This window comes from Diceros bicornis, chromosome 22 (assembly GCF_020826845.1).
Source record: "Diceros bicornis minor isolate mBicDic1 chromosome 22, mDicBic1.mat.cur, whole genome shotgun sequence".
NCBI lineage: Eukaryota > Metazoa > Chordata > Mammalia > Perissodactyla > Rhinocerotidae > Diceros > Diceros bicornis.
In genome coordinates this window covers 38,503,270-38,522,423 of record NC_080761.1, presented here as the reverse complement: position 1 = coordinate 38,522,423, position 19,154 = coordinate 38,503,270, and the positions used below count along the sequence as shown (strand labels likewise).

General features: G+C 34.5%; 1 protein-coding gene across 3 annotated transcripts in view; it reads right to left on the bottom strand.

Moving 5' to 3' along the window:
- Nucleotides 1-19,154, bottom strand: part of CCDC171 (coiled-coil domain containing 171) — a 300,588-nt gene that overhangs the window by 115,138 nt on the left and 166,296 nt on the right. For all 3 annotated transcript variants that reach the window (XM_058565834.1, XM_058565832.1, XM_058565833.1), the window contains one exon: nt 18,876-19,061. In XM_058565834.1, the coding sequence (XP_058421817.1) occupies nt 18,876-19,061 (186 nt within the window). The remainder of the gene's footprint in view (nt 1-18,875; nt 19,062-19,154) is intronic.

Here is a 19,154-nt window from a genome sequence, read left to right as displayed (position 1 = left end):
TCTGTTAAACACACAATGAAAAACTACAATTTAAGAAGACAGAAACTATTTTTTTTTAAAAAGGATGTTATCAAAAGAGAACCAGAGAATTAAAAGCAATTCTTAGAAATTAAATATATGAGAACCAATATAAAATATTTAAATAAAAAAATTAAGAGAAACTTGCAGACTTTGCCAGAATCTAAAACAAAAAGACAGAAAATATAAGAGAAAATGTAAGAGTCATTTGTCTGACAGACTAATAGGTATTCCAGAAAGAGAGAAGAGGATAAAAACAAGAGGAAATGAGATTGAATTTTGAAGAGTTCATTGAGTATTATTTCACAAAGTAAAAATGTTAATCCTCCTGAGGCTTAGTATCTACCTTATTTTGATACTCTCCTGACACCAATACTGAACTGAACTTCAAGTAGTCTAAATTACAAACACTCACTTGAAGAGAAGCATTTGAAAGCTAAATAGCTACAGATTAAGACACTGCTGGAATTATTCCAATTTCCATTTTGTGATATTTTAACCAATTTTATTTTTTAAAAAAATCTCTCAGAGAGAGAAAATAAAATGCTCTCAACTCTGAAAGAAAATGCTGTATTGGAAATAGAGGGGGCTATGATACTGGGCAGAACCTGAGTTCAAATTCTGACTCTAAAACCTACAAATATGTGACTTTGGGTAAATTTATTAATAACTCTGATCTAATTCATTATTTATAATTTATATCTAAGTATTATTATATGTTATCTTTCCAGGTAATTGTGAGGATTACAGAAAATGTACATAAAGCATCTAATCCATAGTGGTTACATTATTAGCATGATTCAAAATCCTCATGAGAATCCACAGGTGTGACAGCCACATTGCCACTCTGCCTACATCATCAAAGAAGCATTCTTAAAACTAAGGCTAGGACGACTGATCTACCCATTGCCTGGACTCATCCTCTCCTTGTCTGCACTTTCAATTATCAATTAAGTGATTACTGTTTTTAAGGCAGGAGGCTGTAGTAATATGAATTCTGCAAACATGAGGCAAATCCAAAGGTTCTATTTCTAATAGTGTGAACTGGAAAAGTATTCTCATCTGACATTCAGTCATAGATGGAGGAAGAAGAAAAGCTGGGATGATTCGCTTTATTTTCTGCTTCCATGTAATCAGAGGAGAGACATAGGAGAGTTAGACAAAGCAGGAGAAAAGAAAACTCCTTCCGATTCTTCATTAATATTACTTCTCTACATACAGCAAATGATTACCTCCATCCAAGTCTGAGAACCGAAGAGGCAAGGAAACATTTTAACATAAGAGTGACCACTTCGCTAAAGATTATCTCATAACAGTACTGTGAGCCACGTGGGGATTCATACAATGATTTGACCACTAGAGGCTGTCAGAGTAGATTAGAAGGGACCATTCTAACCAAGGTGTGATGATAAGTCTAGGGATAGATGACAGTAAAGGATTAGTAAGAAAGATATTTAATTGTACATAGATATTTGTTTCTTAAAAGAGTTTACATGATAGAAATCAGCCAGCTTCCTGCATGACCTTTGCTCTGTTCAGCTATTCTAATAGAATATTTTTCTTAATTACAAAAAAAGAAAATTTGTGAAATTCATAGTTCTAATCTAGATCTTAGCTAAAGCATAGGCTTTGTAAATTCAGACCATAAGATGATGTGAATCTGGGGCTGGCCCAGTGGCACAGCGGTTAAGTGTGCACTCTGCTTCGGTGGCCCAGGGTTCGCAGGTTCGGACCCCAGGCATGCACCAACGCACCGCTTGTCAAGCCATGCTGTGGCAGTGTCCCATATAAAGTAGAGGAAGATGGGCACAGACTTTAGCCCAGGGCCAATCTTCCTCAGCAAAAAAAGAGGAGGACTGGCATCAGATGTTAGCTCAGGGCTGATCTTCCTCACAAAAAAAAAAAAAAAATCATGTGAATCAAAGCACTTGCCACCACCTGGGGGCAGAATACCACTAACTGTTGGAAGTGACCTAAGGGCAAAGAGCCAATAGAAGACTCAACACGCAAATGCCAAAGCCCACACCCAAAACATGTCATAGAATAGGTTCCTAACAAATGCATTCCAAAATACATACATACATTCAGATATACATACATGTAGTTTATATATTTACATGTAAAATTAATATATAAGTAGAAATAATTACATATATAGTTATGTTGTATATAAATTGTATTTTATATATAACTGTATAAATAAAATATATGTAATTTATTTATATAAAGTATATAATTGTAAAGTATGTGTATATACATACATATAACTGAGTATGTATATATATACATATATACGCATATGAACATGATTGGAAACTGAAAAGCCAGTATGTCATTTTTTTTATTTAATAAAATGGAAATTTTGAAAATAAATTGTACAATTTCTTCCTGTAAATCTAAGAAAAGAATTTTCTCTACTGTGTAGCCTAATTCAGAATATGAATAAGTGGCTTGATAGGGGAAAATGAGATTCATTGCTATTGAGTTTTCTTCAAGTGGGCAACATATGACAGGTAATGGGAATATGCATATTTTCAAGTCTAGAAGTAATAATGTGTGTTCTAAAACTAACCTAAGAATGATTTTTGTTGAAAGGTAAATAATTGTTTACCCTGTCATGAAAATATTCTTATAATACAAAAGAAAACATATAGCACTTATCAACTTTCCCTTTAAATAGGTGTGAAGCATTTTATTTTTCTTAAATAAAAAATATGAAAATTTCCTGCTGTGACAAATTAATATCACAATTTTTCAACAGTAACACTCTTTAAAGCTATTAAGGGCCCAAAGAGAAGCCTTTTAAGCAACATTAACAAACGTATTTGGCTTTTATATCAAACCGACTTCATCACGTGTATTGTTGAGTTCTTTGCAATTATTTTTGTTTCTTTATCTATACAATGAGACTAATAATACTTATCTCTTAACATGTTGTAACCGTTAAATAAAATAATATGAAGTGTCTTAAAATGTGTCTAACTGAAGCATATGCTCAGAAAGGTTAGTTCTCTCTCTTTTGAAAACTACACTACAAATAGTTAATTAACTTTACATAAAATTATTTGAACAAAAAACATCTGTGTAGGAGAAAATTCATTGTTCCTTTTTACGCTCAGTGCAAAACAAAATATACCTTTCCTTATCTGTCACAGTAGCAAAGATTCTTGGTTTTGATTTGTTGTTACCAGTGTTTTCATGATAATATCTAATGATACCCAATGCTGATGAGGATGGGGTCAGGCAGGTGTTCTTATATACCCTTGAAGATGTAAACACCAGATGTAAACACCAGATCTGAAAAAAGAGTCAGAGCCTTAAACACACATACACACTACTTTAAAGTATCTATATCTTTTGACCCAATAGATTTGCCTCTTGAGCTCTATCTTGAGAATATAATCAGCTATGTCAGCAAAGACAATTATAAGATACTCATCTTAATTTTTAATAGTGAAAAATGGACACAATCTGAATATCTAACAACAGGAAAATAGTTAAATTACATTTCAGCACATTCATAAGATGGAATACTATATGGTTCATAAAAATAAGGTTTTTAAATAATCTTAATTGCTCAATAAATGCCAATCCTATTCACCCAGCTGCTGAGGATCATTCTTGATTCATCTCTATCATACTTCACATCCAATCGATTAGAAATTCTCTAAGTTTTATTTCAAAATGCAAATAAATCCAGAATCTCACCACTCTTCCCTCCTACCACCCCATTCTAAGCCACCATCATCTGTGGTCTAGGTTATACCGTTAGCCTCTAACTGGTCTGTTTCCATTTTTGCATACCTACAGTCTATATTGCAATAGATGTTTGTATGATATGTAAATGTAAATGTAGATAATGTCACTCTGCCCAAAAAACAGAATACAAAACTATAGATATAGCATACTTCCAGTTTTATTTGCCAAAATATTAATAATGGCTTATATGGGTGATAATGGGATTATATGCAAATTACTTTGGTTTTTTCTGTGTTTTTAAAATTTTTTTTACTGTGAACATGTTTAATCAGAACAAACAACTTAAGGTAACATTTGTAAAAAATTTTATACAAAGTTGAACTGTATGATTCAAAATATTTTAAGTAGTATTTAAAATATGATCTAACCAAAGGTTAATACTCAATTAAGATAAATGATAATTTTAATCTCAAATTACTACTCATTGAGGACAAATTTAAACATGGAAAAAAATGTCTTAAAATTATATATGAGAACCTGCACTTTGAAAAAAACTTACGTCATAATAAGTTTAAGCAGAAAAGGTATTTTATTTTATTACATGTTTTTCTGTTGTTCACTTTAACAAAAATGGGAATAACTTTTTATGAATGTTCTAGATTGAATCTTCTCTGTTAAATCATTATTTTTTAAAAATTATCTGACAGCTGTTGTTTTCTTAATTCTTTTTTCTCTGACCTTGAAATATAATTGACTAGCCTATAGGTCTCAATGGTATAAGTCATTAGGAAGATTAAAAAATATATGGGATTAAAGTAAAAAATGATAAGACTTTTAAATTAAGTAATGACGTTAATAATCCTACTTTATGAAAATGGGTGATGTGATAGATGCTAATTATTAATATAATCAGGGTTTATCAACTAAAAAATGTTTAAATTGTTTAAGGTAAATGAACGCGGGGGCTCTTTTGTTCAAAAGTTTAGGAGAGAAAATATGATGTTATAAACCAATGTTACCCCAATAACAAAAAATTAAAATAAATAAAAGAAAATATGATTATTTGTCCAAAATTATGTAAATAAATGACTTCATTGCAACATTTACATTCTATACACTCAGAGTATGGAAAATAATTTTATTAATAATATAAAGGTAAGGACATTTTTTAAATAAAAAGAAGGTAAATATTCATAAAATGTGACCCTTTGCCGTAATAACTACAACGCTACAATACCTTTGCAAATTATTCCATTTGAAATTTGAAAAACATACTCTTTTTTTCTTCTTATCTCTTTTCTTATCCATAGTCTAAGTGTAATTAAGTTTTGAGAATTGAAAATAATAAGCACAGAGTTCACTTTCCATTAAAATTGAGACATGAGCAAGAAAAAGCCAAAGCAGCTACATGAAGGTGATGAAGGATGCAGGAGCTAGGAAGAGGCATAAGGACCCTGCGAGGCTGCTATAGGTTGATGGGATGAAAGACAAGACAGCAGAAGCAAGCAGATGACAGAAAATGATGATGAAAAGGGGCATAAGAATAAGAGCTGGATCAGAATTAGACAAAGAAACTATTTGGGAGAATTTGAATAAATCCTTATTTTTTTTCCCTAAGCCATTCTGTCTCAACCAATGTCTATAATTTTTCATGGACAGAACTACAAAATTGTGACAATTCAGAGAATTTAAGATTTTATAATAGTTTCAGAAGACCTCATCCACTGTCATATCAAAAATCTCACAAACCATTAAAATGTAGGTATTCTTTTTAATTAAATTTAACATATTCTCCACAAAGCCAAGTACTGTACTTTCCACACATTAAAGGCTCAAATAGGGCTCGGCCCGGTGGCTCAAATGGTTAAGTGCACGTGCTCCACTGTGGTGGCCTGGGGTCTGGATCCCAGGCGTGCACCGACGCACCGACGCATCGCTTGTCAAACCATGCTGTGGAGGCGTCCCATATAAAGTAGAGAAAGATGGGCACAGACGTTAGCTCAGGGCCAATCTTCCTTGGCGGGGAAAAAAAAAAAAAAAGAGGAGGATCAGCATCAGAGGTTAGCTCAGGGCTGATCTTCCTCACACACACACAAAAAAAGGCTCAAAGATATGTGTTAATTAATTAGATAACCAGAATTTATTTATTTATTTTGGGGGGGGGGAGGACCAGCACTGAGCTAACATCCAATGCCAATCCTCCTCTTTTTTGCTGAGGAAGACTGGCCCTGGGCTAACATCCGTGCCCATCTTCCTCTACTTTATATGGGACACCGCCACAGCATGGCTTAACAAGCAGTGCGTCAGTGCGCGCCTGGGATCCGAACCGGCGAACCCCAGGCCACTGTAGCGTGCGCACTTAACTGCTTGCACCACCAGGCCAGCCCCCAGAATTTATTTTTTTAAAAAGATAAATCAGGAGGTGATTTTTTTAACTTTACAGAAAGATTCTTTGCTTTATTAAGTGATTCTATAAATATAAAAATATATTACATTTTTCTATAAAACAATAAACATATCTAGCATGAAAGCTATAAGAATTTAATAGATACCTAACTTTTCCCAAGAAAAAATAAGGAATTGGGGCCGGCCTGGTGGCATAGTGGTTGGTTCCTGCGCTCTGCTTTGGCAGCCTGGGGTTCGAAGGTTCAGATCCTGGATGCAGACCTCCACACCACTCATCAAGCCATGCTGTGGCGGCATCTCATATACAAACAGAGGAATATGGGCACAGATATTAGCTCAGGGCTAATCTTCCTCAGCAAAAAGAGGAAGATTGGCAAGGGATGTTAGCTCAGGGCCGATCTTCCTCACCAAAAAAAAAAGGAAAAACTATAGCCATAGCTTTATTCTAATCCTAAATGATTCAGTCCTTCTTAATGTCAAACTTACTAGGGAGAAAGCAAAATAAAAAAATCTCTTTCCATATAAGCAATGTCAGTTCAGGAAAGTCATTATGTCATTCAGTTTCTATAACATTCCCATTGTTTGCTACCAATTCATAAATTACTATCATTTCCTAAATTTTTATTTACAGGAGTCTAATTTACTCCTATAACCGCCCCCCCATCAGCACATTATCTATAAGCCCATGGTCTATTTTGTTTTTAACGTATTATGTAAACATCAAATATACACTCAAAGAAGCGTCATCAAATTACAATTTGTAGGCTAACAATTCACTGTGGGACAATGGAACGGATTTTCAGAAGATGAGCCCAGTCCCAGGCTGGTACCAGCTACAGATATCAAAAATATTTGGGGAGATCAATGGGCTATTTAAGATGCTTTATTTTTCAATATTTCTCCGTAACTGACACAACTGATTAACATTAGGAAAATTATCCCTTTCCAAAGGAATACCACAAGTGCCAAAAGGAATACCACAAATGCTAAATACCATGGCATTCCCAAGGCCTCCATTTATTGAAACTGAAAATCACAGGTCCCTAGTCCAAAATTTAATTATCCTGACCACTTCCTATTTCACTGTATATGCAAATGCAAACAGTGACTCTATTGTTCAACTAAATTCAATAAAAAAATTACTGAGTTTCAGGTAGGCACCAAAACCAGATCTACCATGGCCCTGTCAAGAATTCAGCCTCCTTACTCCAATCTACAATATTTTAAAAATTGACACAAACCTAACACCCATCAGCAGATGAATAACTAAATAAATGATGACTTATTTACAGTATGGAATTCCGTGCATCAATTAAAATGATAAATGGAGAGATCATTTAAGGCTTGTTCTTTAAGACTCAAAGAGTATAAGGCTATTGTAGTCCAAATTTGTGGTTTCTTGGCAACACAATTGCCTCAAAAAAGTTGGTAGGCTTTTAATCTGTTTGCTTCCAGTCAGTGCCACGTGCCAATAAATACACCAAGATCCTTTCTTGGAGATTACCCTCACTACTGGTTTCCTTGTTTCCAAGGCCCACGTGTGCATGCAGGCATAGTGTGTGTACTTGAACTTAATGGTGGTTACCTTGAGGCCATCTAAGATAACAGGTGAGAATAAGAAAGCCATACCCCTAATTTGTTCTTTGCCATGGGACTGAGTCATAATGGGCTCCTTCTAAACCCCAGATTTCTAGACTCTCTCTCTCTTCCATTTTATTTATGCTCACAAGCCAACTAATTCTTTCCTGAGCACATTCCCTTCTTGTAATAATTTGTTCAAAGCAGAATGTCAAAACCAACACACATGATCATCACTTCTTTCCAACCAGCTCCCCTAGAACCATAGGGGAAGTTTGCCTCCTAAATTATCACAAATACAGTTTTATTAAATGTTTTGCCATGGCTTAACACGAATTTCCATCTTTCCACCTCTGATATCAGTTTCCTCACCACAAACTGCCTGATCTCTAAGCCAGTGCCTCATACTTTACGTACTGGTTACAGCAGCAACCCATTTTAAGGTATAAAATTTGTATTAGCTCCTGCAAGTATTTTACCTACTGGTTCACTCCCTCACGAAAGTAACTCTGTTTATTTTAATCATTCTTTCACCTACTCCATTAACATGGAGTGTCGACCACTCAACAGAATCTGAGATCTATTAAACATAAAAATACCTAAGGCAGGATCCAAGATAAAATGGTTAGTATAAATAGCTACTAAATTTAAATCTAGGCTTACTTGAAGTCAAGAAAAAAATAAAATACATTGAGCCAGCCCTGATGGCCTAGTGGTTAAAGTTCAGCATGCTCTGCTTCAGTGGCCCAGGTTCAGTTCCTGGGCACAGAACCATACCACCCATTGTCAGTTGCCATGCTATGGCGGCAGCTCACAAAGAAGAACTAGAAGGACTTACAACTAGAATACACATCTGTGTACTGGGGCTTTGGGGAAAAAAATTAATTAATTAATTAATTTAATTAAATACATTGGATATTTAGCTTTTGTTGTCTTATGAACTACACCATATTAAATAAATAAATGTTGCCTAAAAAAACTGCCTCAGAGGTCCAGCAGCACTAAAGGTGCTATAGACCAGGTCAACAATATAAAATATCTCAAGAATGGAGTAGGGGAGTGTGAAAAAAAAAGAAAAACAAAAAAAACCTTTAACTTGTTCTATTTTTTTTCATACTACATTTTCCATAGTCACTTGTTTATAGTTCCCAGTAACAGAGGGATGTGCTATAGATCTAACTAATTATAGTTCCTGCCTTCAAAGTATGTTCCCTTCAATGACGTAAGAGCTCTTAGAGAACTTTGCAACTACTAAACTAGTAGTTCCATTCACTCAAGGGCAGCAATAGAAAGAGCTTGTCTTTTCTAAGTCCTTTGGTTCTGAAAGGTTTCTGCCTAACTGAAAGAATACTGCGGTTAAGTTTCGGTGGGTCTGCTCTAGGCCTAGATGCTTCACATGATACCTCTCCTCTACACCAGCACTGTCCAATAGAACTTTCTGTGATGACAGAAATTTTCTGTATCTGTGCTGCCAACACGGCAGTCAGTAGGCATCTGAGGCTACTGAGCACTCAAAATGCAGATAGGTCACTGAGGAACTGAATTTTTAATTTTATTTCATTTTAATTAATTTAATTAAATAGCCACATGTGGCTAGTGGCTACCATATTGGATTGTGCAGCTCTAGGCGCCAGACTCCATTATATACATTGGAAATACTGCTCACTGCAAACACACTTATGCTGATTCTCAGCTACATGTATTTGGTTCACAGTTTTTGTCTCACTCGAACATCCACTCCATCATTCTGGGTAACTTGAAAGACAATATGGGCAACTCATCTAAAAATCTGACCTCTCCATTTCTTGACCTCTTCATCTCCTCTACTTAATTCCATTCCATACTCAAACACTGCACTCTGTTACACCATGAACTTGTTCTACATCCAAAACCACTGAATGAGGGACCCTGCTCTCTGATAACAAACAACTATCCTTTCAAATTTATAGTTTAACCATAAATTCTATGACCATTCATTGATCTCCCAGTCCATTAGCACCCTTCCTTCTTCATTTCCCTTTTAATCCAGTTTAGATCCAATGGCCAGTTAATTCAAAAATACTCTTATTTGCACTCTATCATCCCTCGCCCTTCTGTCTTCCTGTCTAACATATCTAGCAAAACTCCAGTCCTTCAATAACGGCATGAACCCATTTTTCAGTGCATACATATAAGCAGTCAAATGCCTTAGGGCAAATGAGTATTACCGTAAATTAACGATCACTCTCAAAGGAGCCCTCCAATTATATTTCTGGCTAGCACTCTGGTTGTATTTCTATTGTTGACTTAGTCGCCCTACCCTCTACAATGTCTATTTGACTACTTCAATTCTCTCTACTCTCCAAACGCCTTCCTCTCCAAATTCCCTGCTCGTTCAAAGCATGTAAGTTTGCCTCCTTCACAAAAAAAGAAGCATCGGTGAGAACGTTTACCAGTATCTGCCCTCATCTAACCCACTCTTTTTCCACATATACAATAAGGGAGGGATCCCTCCCCTCTAAAGCCAATTCTTCCACGGGTAGCTTGGCTCTCCTCTTTTCCAGGCTTCGCAAGAACTTTATACTAGTGGTTCTCAAAGCATGGTTACCCATATGGCTAAGTATTGAATACTTTTCAAAAATAAAGACATGCACTATAAGAAATGCTAAAGGAAGTTCTTCAACCATGAGGAAAATCATACTAGACGGAAACATAAGTCTTATATAAAGGAAATATGGTTCATATATGGTAAATATGTGGGCAATGATGAAAGACAAATGTTTTCCTATTTTTTCCATTTCTTTAAAAATCTAATTTACTGTTTAAAGCAAAAATAATAACAATGTATTGTGGGTTTATAACTTGTGTAAAAGTAAAAATCTATGACAACAGCAGTAAAGAGAATGGGAGAGAAGAAAGGAAGGTATATTGCTGTAAGATTCTTACATTACACACAAAGTGATATGATATTATTTGAAGATAGACTGTGATAAGTGAAAGAAGCATATTGTAAACACTAGAGCAATTCCTAAAAATAAAACAAAGAATACTTAATTAGCCAATAGCAGAGATTTTTAAACCTTTTAAAAAATACTCAATACCTCTAAAGGGCTAGATAGTAAATATTTTAGGCATTGCAGGCCATACACTCTGTGCTGCAACTACTAAACTCCACCATTATAGTATGCAAGCAGCCCTAGACAATATGTAAATAATTGGGCAGTGCAGCATTCCAATCAAACTTTATATACAGATGGTGGGCTCGATTTGACCTGTGATGATAATTTGCTGATCTCTGATCTAATAAGCTTACCCCTTAGTAGCTAGGAAAAGAAGAGGAAAAACTAACCCAAAATGTATAGGAGAATAGAAATAATAAAAATAAGAACAGAAATAAATATCATAGAAAATAAACAATAGTGTAAGTTAACAAAGCCAAAACTTGCTCTTTGAAATGAGCAACAAACTGATAAACTCCTAACTGAAGAAAAAAAAAAAACAGAGAATACAAATTACCAGTATCAGGAATGAAAGAGGGATTATCACAACAGATCCTACAAACATTTTAAAGACAATAATGAAATATTATAAGCAACTTCACACCAATAAATTTGATGTCATACAAAATTGACAAGCTGATTCTAAAATTTGTATGAAAATTCAATGAACCTAAAATAGGCAAAACAATTAAAAAAAAAAAGTGGAAGACTTAAATTACCTTAAAAATAGGAATTATAAGACTTCCTATAAAGACACAGTAATTAAAACAGGTAGAATTAGCATAAAGGAGGACATATAGATGACTGGAATGGAAATAAAGTCCCGAAGCACATAAGGAAACACACACACACACACACACACACACACACAACTGATTTCCAAGATAGGGGCCAAGGTACTTGAAGAGAGAAAGGATAGTCTTTTCAACAAATGACACTAGGACAACTAAATACCTATACGGAAAAAAAATAAACTTCAACCCTTACCTCAAGCCATATATAAAAATTAACTCAAAATGAATGACAGACCTAAAGGTAAAAGCTAAAATAATAAATTTTCTAAAAGAAAACATAGGGAAAAATCTTTTAGACATTAAAACATGCAAACACAAAAATGAACCACAACATTCAAAAGTTGTAGCATGAACTCTTCAAAACTTAAAACTTTCACTTGAAAGATACTGTTAAGAAAATGAAAAGGCGGGGCAGGCCTGGTGGCGCAGCAGTTAAGTTCATGCACCCCGCTTCGGCCGCCCAGGTTTCTCAGGTTCAGGTCCCAGGCATGGACCCACGCACCGCTTGTCAGGCCATGCTGTGGCAGCGTCCCATATAAAGTAGAGGAAGATGGGTACACAAGTTAGCCCAAGGCCAGTCTTCCTCAGCAAAAAGAGGAGGATTGGCAACGAATGTTAGCTCAGGGCTGATCTTCCTCACAAAAAAAAAAAGAAAGAAAGAAAATGAAAAGGCAAATCACAGACTGGAAGATAATAGTCTCAATATTATTCTGACAAAAGACTTGTATACAGACAATAGAATTATTATAATTGAATAAGAAAAACAACACAAGGTTTAAAATATCAAATTATTTCAGCAGATATTTCACAAAGATGACACATGAATGACTAATAATAAGTATACTAATAGATGTGTAACATCATTAGTCATCAGTGAAATGCAGATTAAAACCAAAAAAAGATACCACTACATACCCACTAGAACAGATAAAATTAGAAAGGATGCCAGTGCCAACTATTTGCCAGGATATGATGCAAATGGAACTCACATTCCACTGCTGGTGGAAATGCAAACTCGTGCAGCCCCTTCAGAAAAAGACTTTGGCAGTTTCTTAACAATGTATTTACTCTTACCATACAACCCAACAATTCCACTCCTAGGTCTTACCCAAGAGTAATCAAAACACGTGTCCATGTAAGGACTTGTACAAGAATGCTCTTAGCACCTTTATTCATAATAGCCCTAAATGGAAACAATCCAAATGTGTATCAACAGGTGCCTGGATAAACAAATTGCTGTATATCCATATAATGGAATACTATGCAACAATATAAAGAAACAACATAGATGAATCTCAAAAACGTTATGCCAAATGAAAGAAGTCAGATACAAAGAATACATATTGTATGATTCCATTTATATGAAACTCTAGGAAAAGCAGATCTAATCTAGAGTAATTGCCAGGCTAGAGCAGGGTGAGGGTAGAAAAGTGAACTGAATGGAAAAGAGTACAAGGGAATTTGGGGGATAAAGGCAATGTCCTATATCTTGACTGTGGTGGTGGTTACACATATGCATAAGTGTCAAAATGCACTGAGCCATATATATTTAAAGTACACATTACATTGTTATAATGATACCTCAATAAAGTCATTTAAAAAATTAGTTATTACTCTTAGGATCTAATTGTCATTCTTTTCTAAGTAATCTTTTTCTCCTATAGCTTTTAAGATTTTCTCTTTGTCTTTGTTATTCTACAGTCTCATTACTATGTTTCTAGGTGCTTATTCATTTCTATTTATACTGCTCACAGTTCAGCGGGTTCCTTTAATCTAAGAAGTTACTCATTCTTTAAATCTATAAAATTCTCAGTCATTCTTGCTCAAAATCTCACCTTGCCCTGATTTTCTGTTTCTGAAAATTTATTAAACGTATTTCATTCTACCTTATTCTACTTTCATTCTTTTATTAAATCTATCTCATTCTCTTTTTCTTTTCTATTAACTTCCTATTATCCATCACTTTGTCCCTCTGCAGAGCATTTGGGTGATTTCCTCAGCTAACTTCCAATTTGCCAATAAGTTTTCATCAGTCTACCTGATGTTCAAACCATTCACTGAGTTTCTAATTTCAATGATTATGTTTTCATTTCTTGTCTTATGATTTCTAAACATACCTTATGTCTTAGAATATTTAAAAACACTTAAATTATCTTGTAAAGTACCTTTCAACACTTTGAGTATTCCTACCACCTGAAGCGTAAATTTTCTCATTTGATATGCAATTCATTTCTTTAGATCGTTCGTAATATTGAATTTTCAATAGAAGTCTTCTGGGGGCCAGCCTGGTGGTGTGGCGATTAGGTTCACATGTTCCGCTTCGGCAGCCCAGGATTCGCAAGTTCGGATCCTGGGCACGGACCTACGCACCTCTTACCACATGCTGTGGCAGCATCCCATGTAAAGCAGAGGTAGATGGGCACGGATGTTAGCCCAGGGCCAATCTTCCTCAGCAAAAAAGAGGAGAATTGGCAACAGATGTTAGTTCAGGGCTAATCTTCCTCAAAAATAAAAAAAGTCTTTTGAGCGTCCTCAGAGCTATAGAAGCATCTCTACTGAATATTTTCAAGTTTCCTTCTGTAAGGTCATACTGGTTCTACAAGAGTTGGACCATTTTGAAGATAATTTCTCAGCTGAACAGTCCTTGGGCATACAGGTAGAGTAAACTAAGACCCCATATTCATGTGTGGCACAGGCCCGGGGTTCCAATTTCTTTGTAACTTTTTTCCTACTCAATGTCCAGAGTAAATATCAAATTGCCCTGTAGCTAGTAGGCAGGGGCTTCCCAGGCCCCATTTCACAGTAGGGCAGCCCTTCCAGACTCCCAGCTTCACGCAGGTAGCTGTTTTCTAGTCCACAGGGCTTGAAACCTACATTGCCCTAATGTCATGATTATCAACTCTAGCACACCCCAAGGAGCTATTTAGACTTCAGCTTCTCTCACCATTTGTTTTATTTCTAGTATCTGAGCATTTTTCTTGCTTTGCTTTAAGCTTGGCTATATACCCCACAATTCATTTGTTATATTTTATCTAGTTTCCACTTCCTGTGTTTGGAGTGAGAAGGGCAGCCCTTCCATGTTAGCAAAAGCTTGATACTAAGAAATGACAAGGATAGTACGAGAGAGATAAATTACAAAATAATCACAATTAGGAACATAGATCTAAAACTCCTAAGTGAAAAATTAACAAACTGAGTGCAGCAATGTGTTAAAAAAAAAAAATCATCACAACCAAGTTGGGTTTATTTCAGGAATGCAAGGCTGGTTTAACATTAGAATACTGAATAATGTAATTCAGGGATCAGCAAACTTTAGACAGGAAATACTCTAGGCTTTGTATGCCACAGGCCATCTGTCACATATTCTTCTTTGGTTTTGTTTGTTTGTTTTTTATGATCCTTTAAACATGTAAAAACCATTCTTAGCTCACATGCCATACAAACACAGTCTGTGAGCCATAGTTTGGCAGTCCCTGATATATTTCAACTTGCTAACAGAGTAAGAGAGAAAAATCATAGAATTATCTCAACAGATGCATAAAAATGCATTTGATAATATCCAACATCCATTCATGATTTTTTAAATTATGCATAATCTGGGAAGATAACTCCCTTAACCCAACAAGGATTATCAATTTATAACCTACAGCAAACTTCCTTCTTAATGGAGAAATGTTAGAAAGATTCTCTTTATGATTGAGAACAAGATAAGCATGCCTCCTGTCTCCACTTTTACTCAACACTGTATCTTAGCTAGTGCAGTAAGGCAGAAAAAAAAAATTAAAGGATTAAGGTTTGGAAAGGAAAAACAAAACTATCACTATAGAGCAAATAATATGATGGTCTATAAAGAAAACCCTAGAAAGTACAGATAAAGTATTATCTGAATTGACAAGAGAGTTTAGCAATGTGTCTGAATATAAGATTAATGTATCTGTCTGTTTATTCATGTGCCAGTTCTGTGGTTGCTCGTAGCCTGTGGGGGCTCCTGAAAGAACTAAATTAGGCAAGCTTTCTTCCAGAGAAAATTTTACATTAGCTTCCAGACACTACTGACTTGAGATTATCCCATTCAGGTTATTAGGCAATTCCTCAACGTGGGATCTCAGGTACAAGGCCCGATCTGCCGGTGGAGCCCAAAGCTTAGTCTCCTGCTTCCAGCACGGGTTTTGGTATTTGCCTGCCAGGTAAGCCCGGCGTCTGTTCACAGTGCTAAATGTAATTTTTGCTCACTGGCATTTCTTGGTGCTGTTGTTTATTACATTTTTGTCCTTGGAGATTTCCTTTACTCTTTAATGCACTGCTGTATTACAGCCAGTGTCTCAGCCAAAATCTAGCTGTATCATAAAAGAAGGCCATTGTGAGCATCAAGTCCAAAGCATGATTTACAAAAAGTATTACAAATAGAAAAATGATTAAAAACAAAACCTCAAAATGTTAACAATGGTTGTTTTCAAATGATAAGATATGAGTAACTTGTTTTCTCTTCTATATTTTCCATATTTTCTATTCATGACCCTATTTTGTTTTTATAAAGAAGCAGCAGCAATACAGTTTATTTTTTAAAAGAAGTTATACACAGGACACATTTAAAAAACTATTTGTTTAAGTATTATTGAAAAACACAAAAGAATATTTAGCAAGCACATACTTGTTTTTCAAACAGTATCTTAATTAATTCTCATAAAAATTCTGTAACTTAAGTATCATGATCCCTAATTTTGCAGAAGAGGAAACTGAGGCTCTGAGAGGTTAAGTTATTTGCCCAAGTGACAGAACTGGGATTTGAATTTGGAAATACTTGTTCCAAGGCCAGTGCTTTTTCCACTGAACCATGCTGCCTCTCACAAGAGAGCATTTTCACATCACCACCTGCTAGTTCTAATTAAGAGAGAGTAATTAAACAATTCTCCACTCCTGACAACAATATTTAAGCTACTGGCATTTTAAAGAAATTAATATGAGCAGTTTTTTATCCGCTGGAAGACACTATACCCAAACACAAACTACAAACTATTATAAAAAGAAAAGACTCCAATGTGACACAGTTATATGCTTTTCCAAAGCAAGGTTAATTGCATTATCTATTAATGGGACATGAAGCATAAAAATGTAGTTCAATGACCAATATACTTAAAAAAATGTTCAACTTGACTAGTAATCAAAGAAATACAAATTAGAGTAACAATGACATATTGATCAAATTGGCAAAACCTTTTTAAATAATAATCGCCAGTTTGGGTAAAAAACGAAATTCTCATACATTTTAGGAGAGAACGTAACTGGTAAAAATTTGCTGTAGGCCAATTGATAATATTTGCACTTTAAAACGTATGTGGCTTTTGATGTAGTAATTCCTCATCTAGGAATTTATCCTGAGGAAATAATCACAGATATGTGTACAAAGATTAAGCTACAGGGTTGTTCATCTTAGAATTACTTATAATAGCAAAAAAGAAAAATAAAGAAAAAGAAACTGAAATGAATCTAAATCTACAATAATAAGAAATTAGGTTAATAAAATTATATATATTCAGAAGAATTCCATCAGCCATTAAAGATGATGACACTTCTATATTTATTAGCATGGAAAGACATTCTTCACATGATGTTTTAAAAAGTAAACTAAAAAATTATATATAATGATATGATTGTATTTTTATTAACCTATATTTGGTTATATTTCTGTATTTGCAAAATGTAAAGTTTGAAATAATATATATCAAAATTTTGACAGTAGATATAATTGGTGATATAATTTGGGATTATTTAAATTTTAATTTTTCTTCATCTATATTTTCTTATTTTTCCACAATGAATATTTATTACTTGTGTTAAAAAAGGAGAAAAGAAAAAACATTGTAATCATAGAATCATATCAGTTGGTAAGTAAGAATGTTTACAACTATTATTAATACGAATAAGTTACAAAACAGTATAGAAGTATGCTGTCACTTATGTAAGAAAAATGGTATATATTAGGTTAAACCATATGAAATTGCTGGCATTTGTCTATTTTTGACTTATAAAAACAGCAATTTCAAATGGTTCAACTTAATGCATATATTAGGAAAAATATACTCTAAAATGTTAATAGTATCCTGGGAGTTTTTTCTTCTTCTTTAAGGTCATCTATATTTTCTTCTTTAAATGCATCTGTATTTTCTTCTTTTAGCTTTCAATATTTTGTAATTTTTCCTAAAAACTAAATCCCATTTTCAATATTTACAGGCCAGGAGACCCTGAGCAAGTCAACTGAACTCTCTCAAGTTCATCAAAAAACAATGGGAATAATAATAGTACCTATTTCATAGGGGTAGTTTAAGAATGAAATAAAATAATTCATGTAGACTGCAGCATGGAGCCTGGCATATGTATGCTGTCAATCAATACTATATATAATGCAGTGGTTGGGAAGGCAGATGTGGAATCTGACTCCCTAGGTCTATCCCTTACTAATGGTTGTACAAGTTATGTAACCTCTTTGTAGCTCAGTTTTCTCACCTACAAAATGGGAATAACCCCATAGAGTTTGTGTGAGGATTATATGAGATAATTATTTATAGAGTACTTAGCATAGTGCCTGGCAAACAGGAAGCTCCTGATAAAATTTTGACTATTTTATTAGTAGTATTAGTATTAGTATTTAGCTATTAGGATAAATATATATTATTTGTATAATAAATTATATACCAACTCTGAGTTGCTCACTGTATTAGGTATGATAACCAATATAGAAGCTATGTTTTATCATTTTGGTTTTCCTGGAATAAGTTGTTTCATTCCAGTGTGTACAACATCACTAGTGAAAACTCTACAAGTACTACAATCATAAACTAGAATTCTATTATATTTTACGGCTGACATTTCCAAAAGATACCATAGTGGTAAATCCATGAATGGAATTTTCTAAATGACAATTATTTTTTTGTAACTTCTCTTCTCCCTTCTAAATACCCTTCCCACAAACATATGACAGGGAGAACAACTCTTCCTGACTAAACTTCCCCCCTCCCCAAGAATCAGAGAGACCCAGACTCAAAACCTTTCAAAATCCAAAAGATTCATGGAGTTTCAATGTCCAGAGGGCATAAAAAAACAAAAAGAAAAGAACCAAAGAGAGGAAGAAACAAGGAAGATGAAACAAAGAAGAAAATTATTACTGGGAAAATCTCTACTTTGTTTTCAACTAGCAAGTAAAGCCTACTTTTACATTTTCAATACATGTGAACGCATGCTTGGAACTGAGGTCCCAGAACCATGTTGCATTCCATCCTTATAAGTTCTTACAGGATAAAATTTCATATCTTGGAATCTATTCCCTATTCAGGAGATATATATGATATCCTCAAAGACCCACACCTTGAGAATATAAACCATTATGCAAGGGATGTTTTCCTACCTTAACAGCTTCTCCAAGAGTTTGGTTTTTTTCAGCTTCCTCACTGGAATGCAATTCAAGTCTATAATTCAACTCCTGTAGTTGCTGTGCCTGTTCATTCAACAGAATTTGTGCCTGCTGTTCCCGAAGTAATGCATTATTCAGCTCTTCACAGGCACTTTCAAACTTCTCGTGGGTGATCAATTTCTGAAAACAGGAAAAAGAACTTAATTATAAACTAGCTGCATTGTTGTATCATTTAATCTTCAGAACTATATTTGCTAACCTAAAGAATGCAAC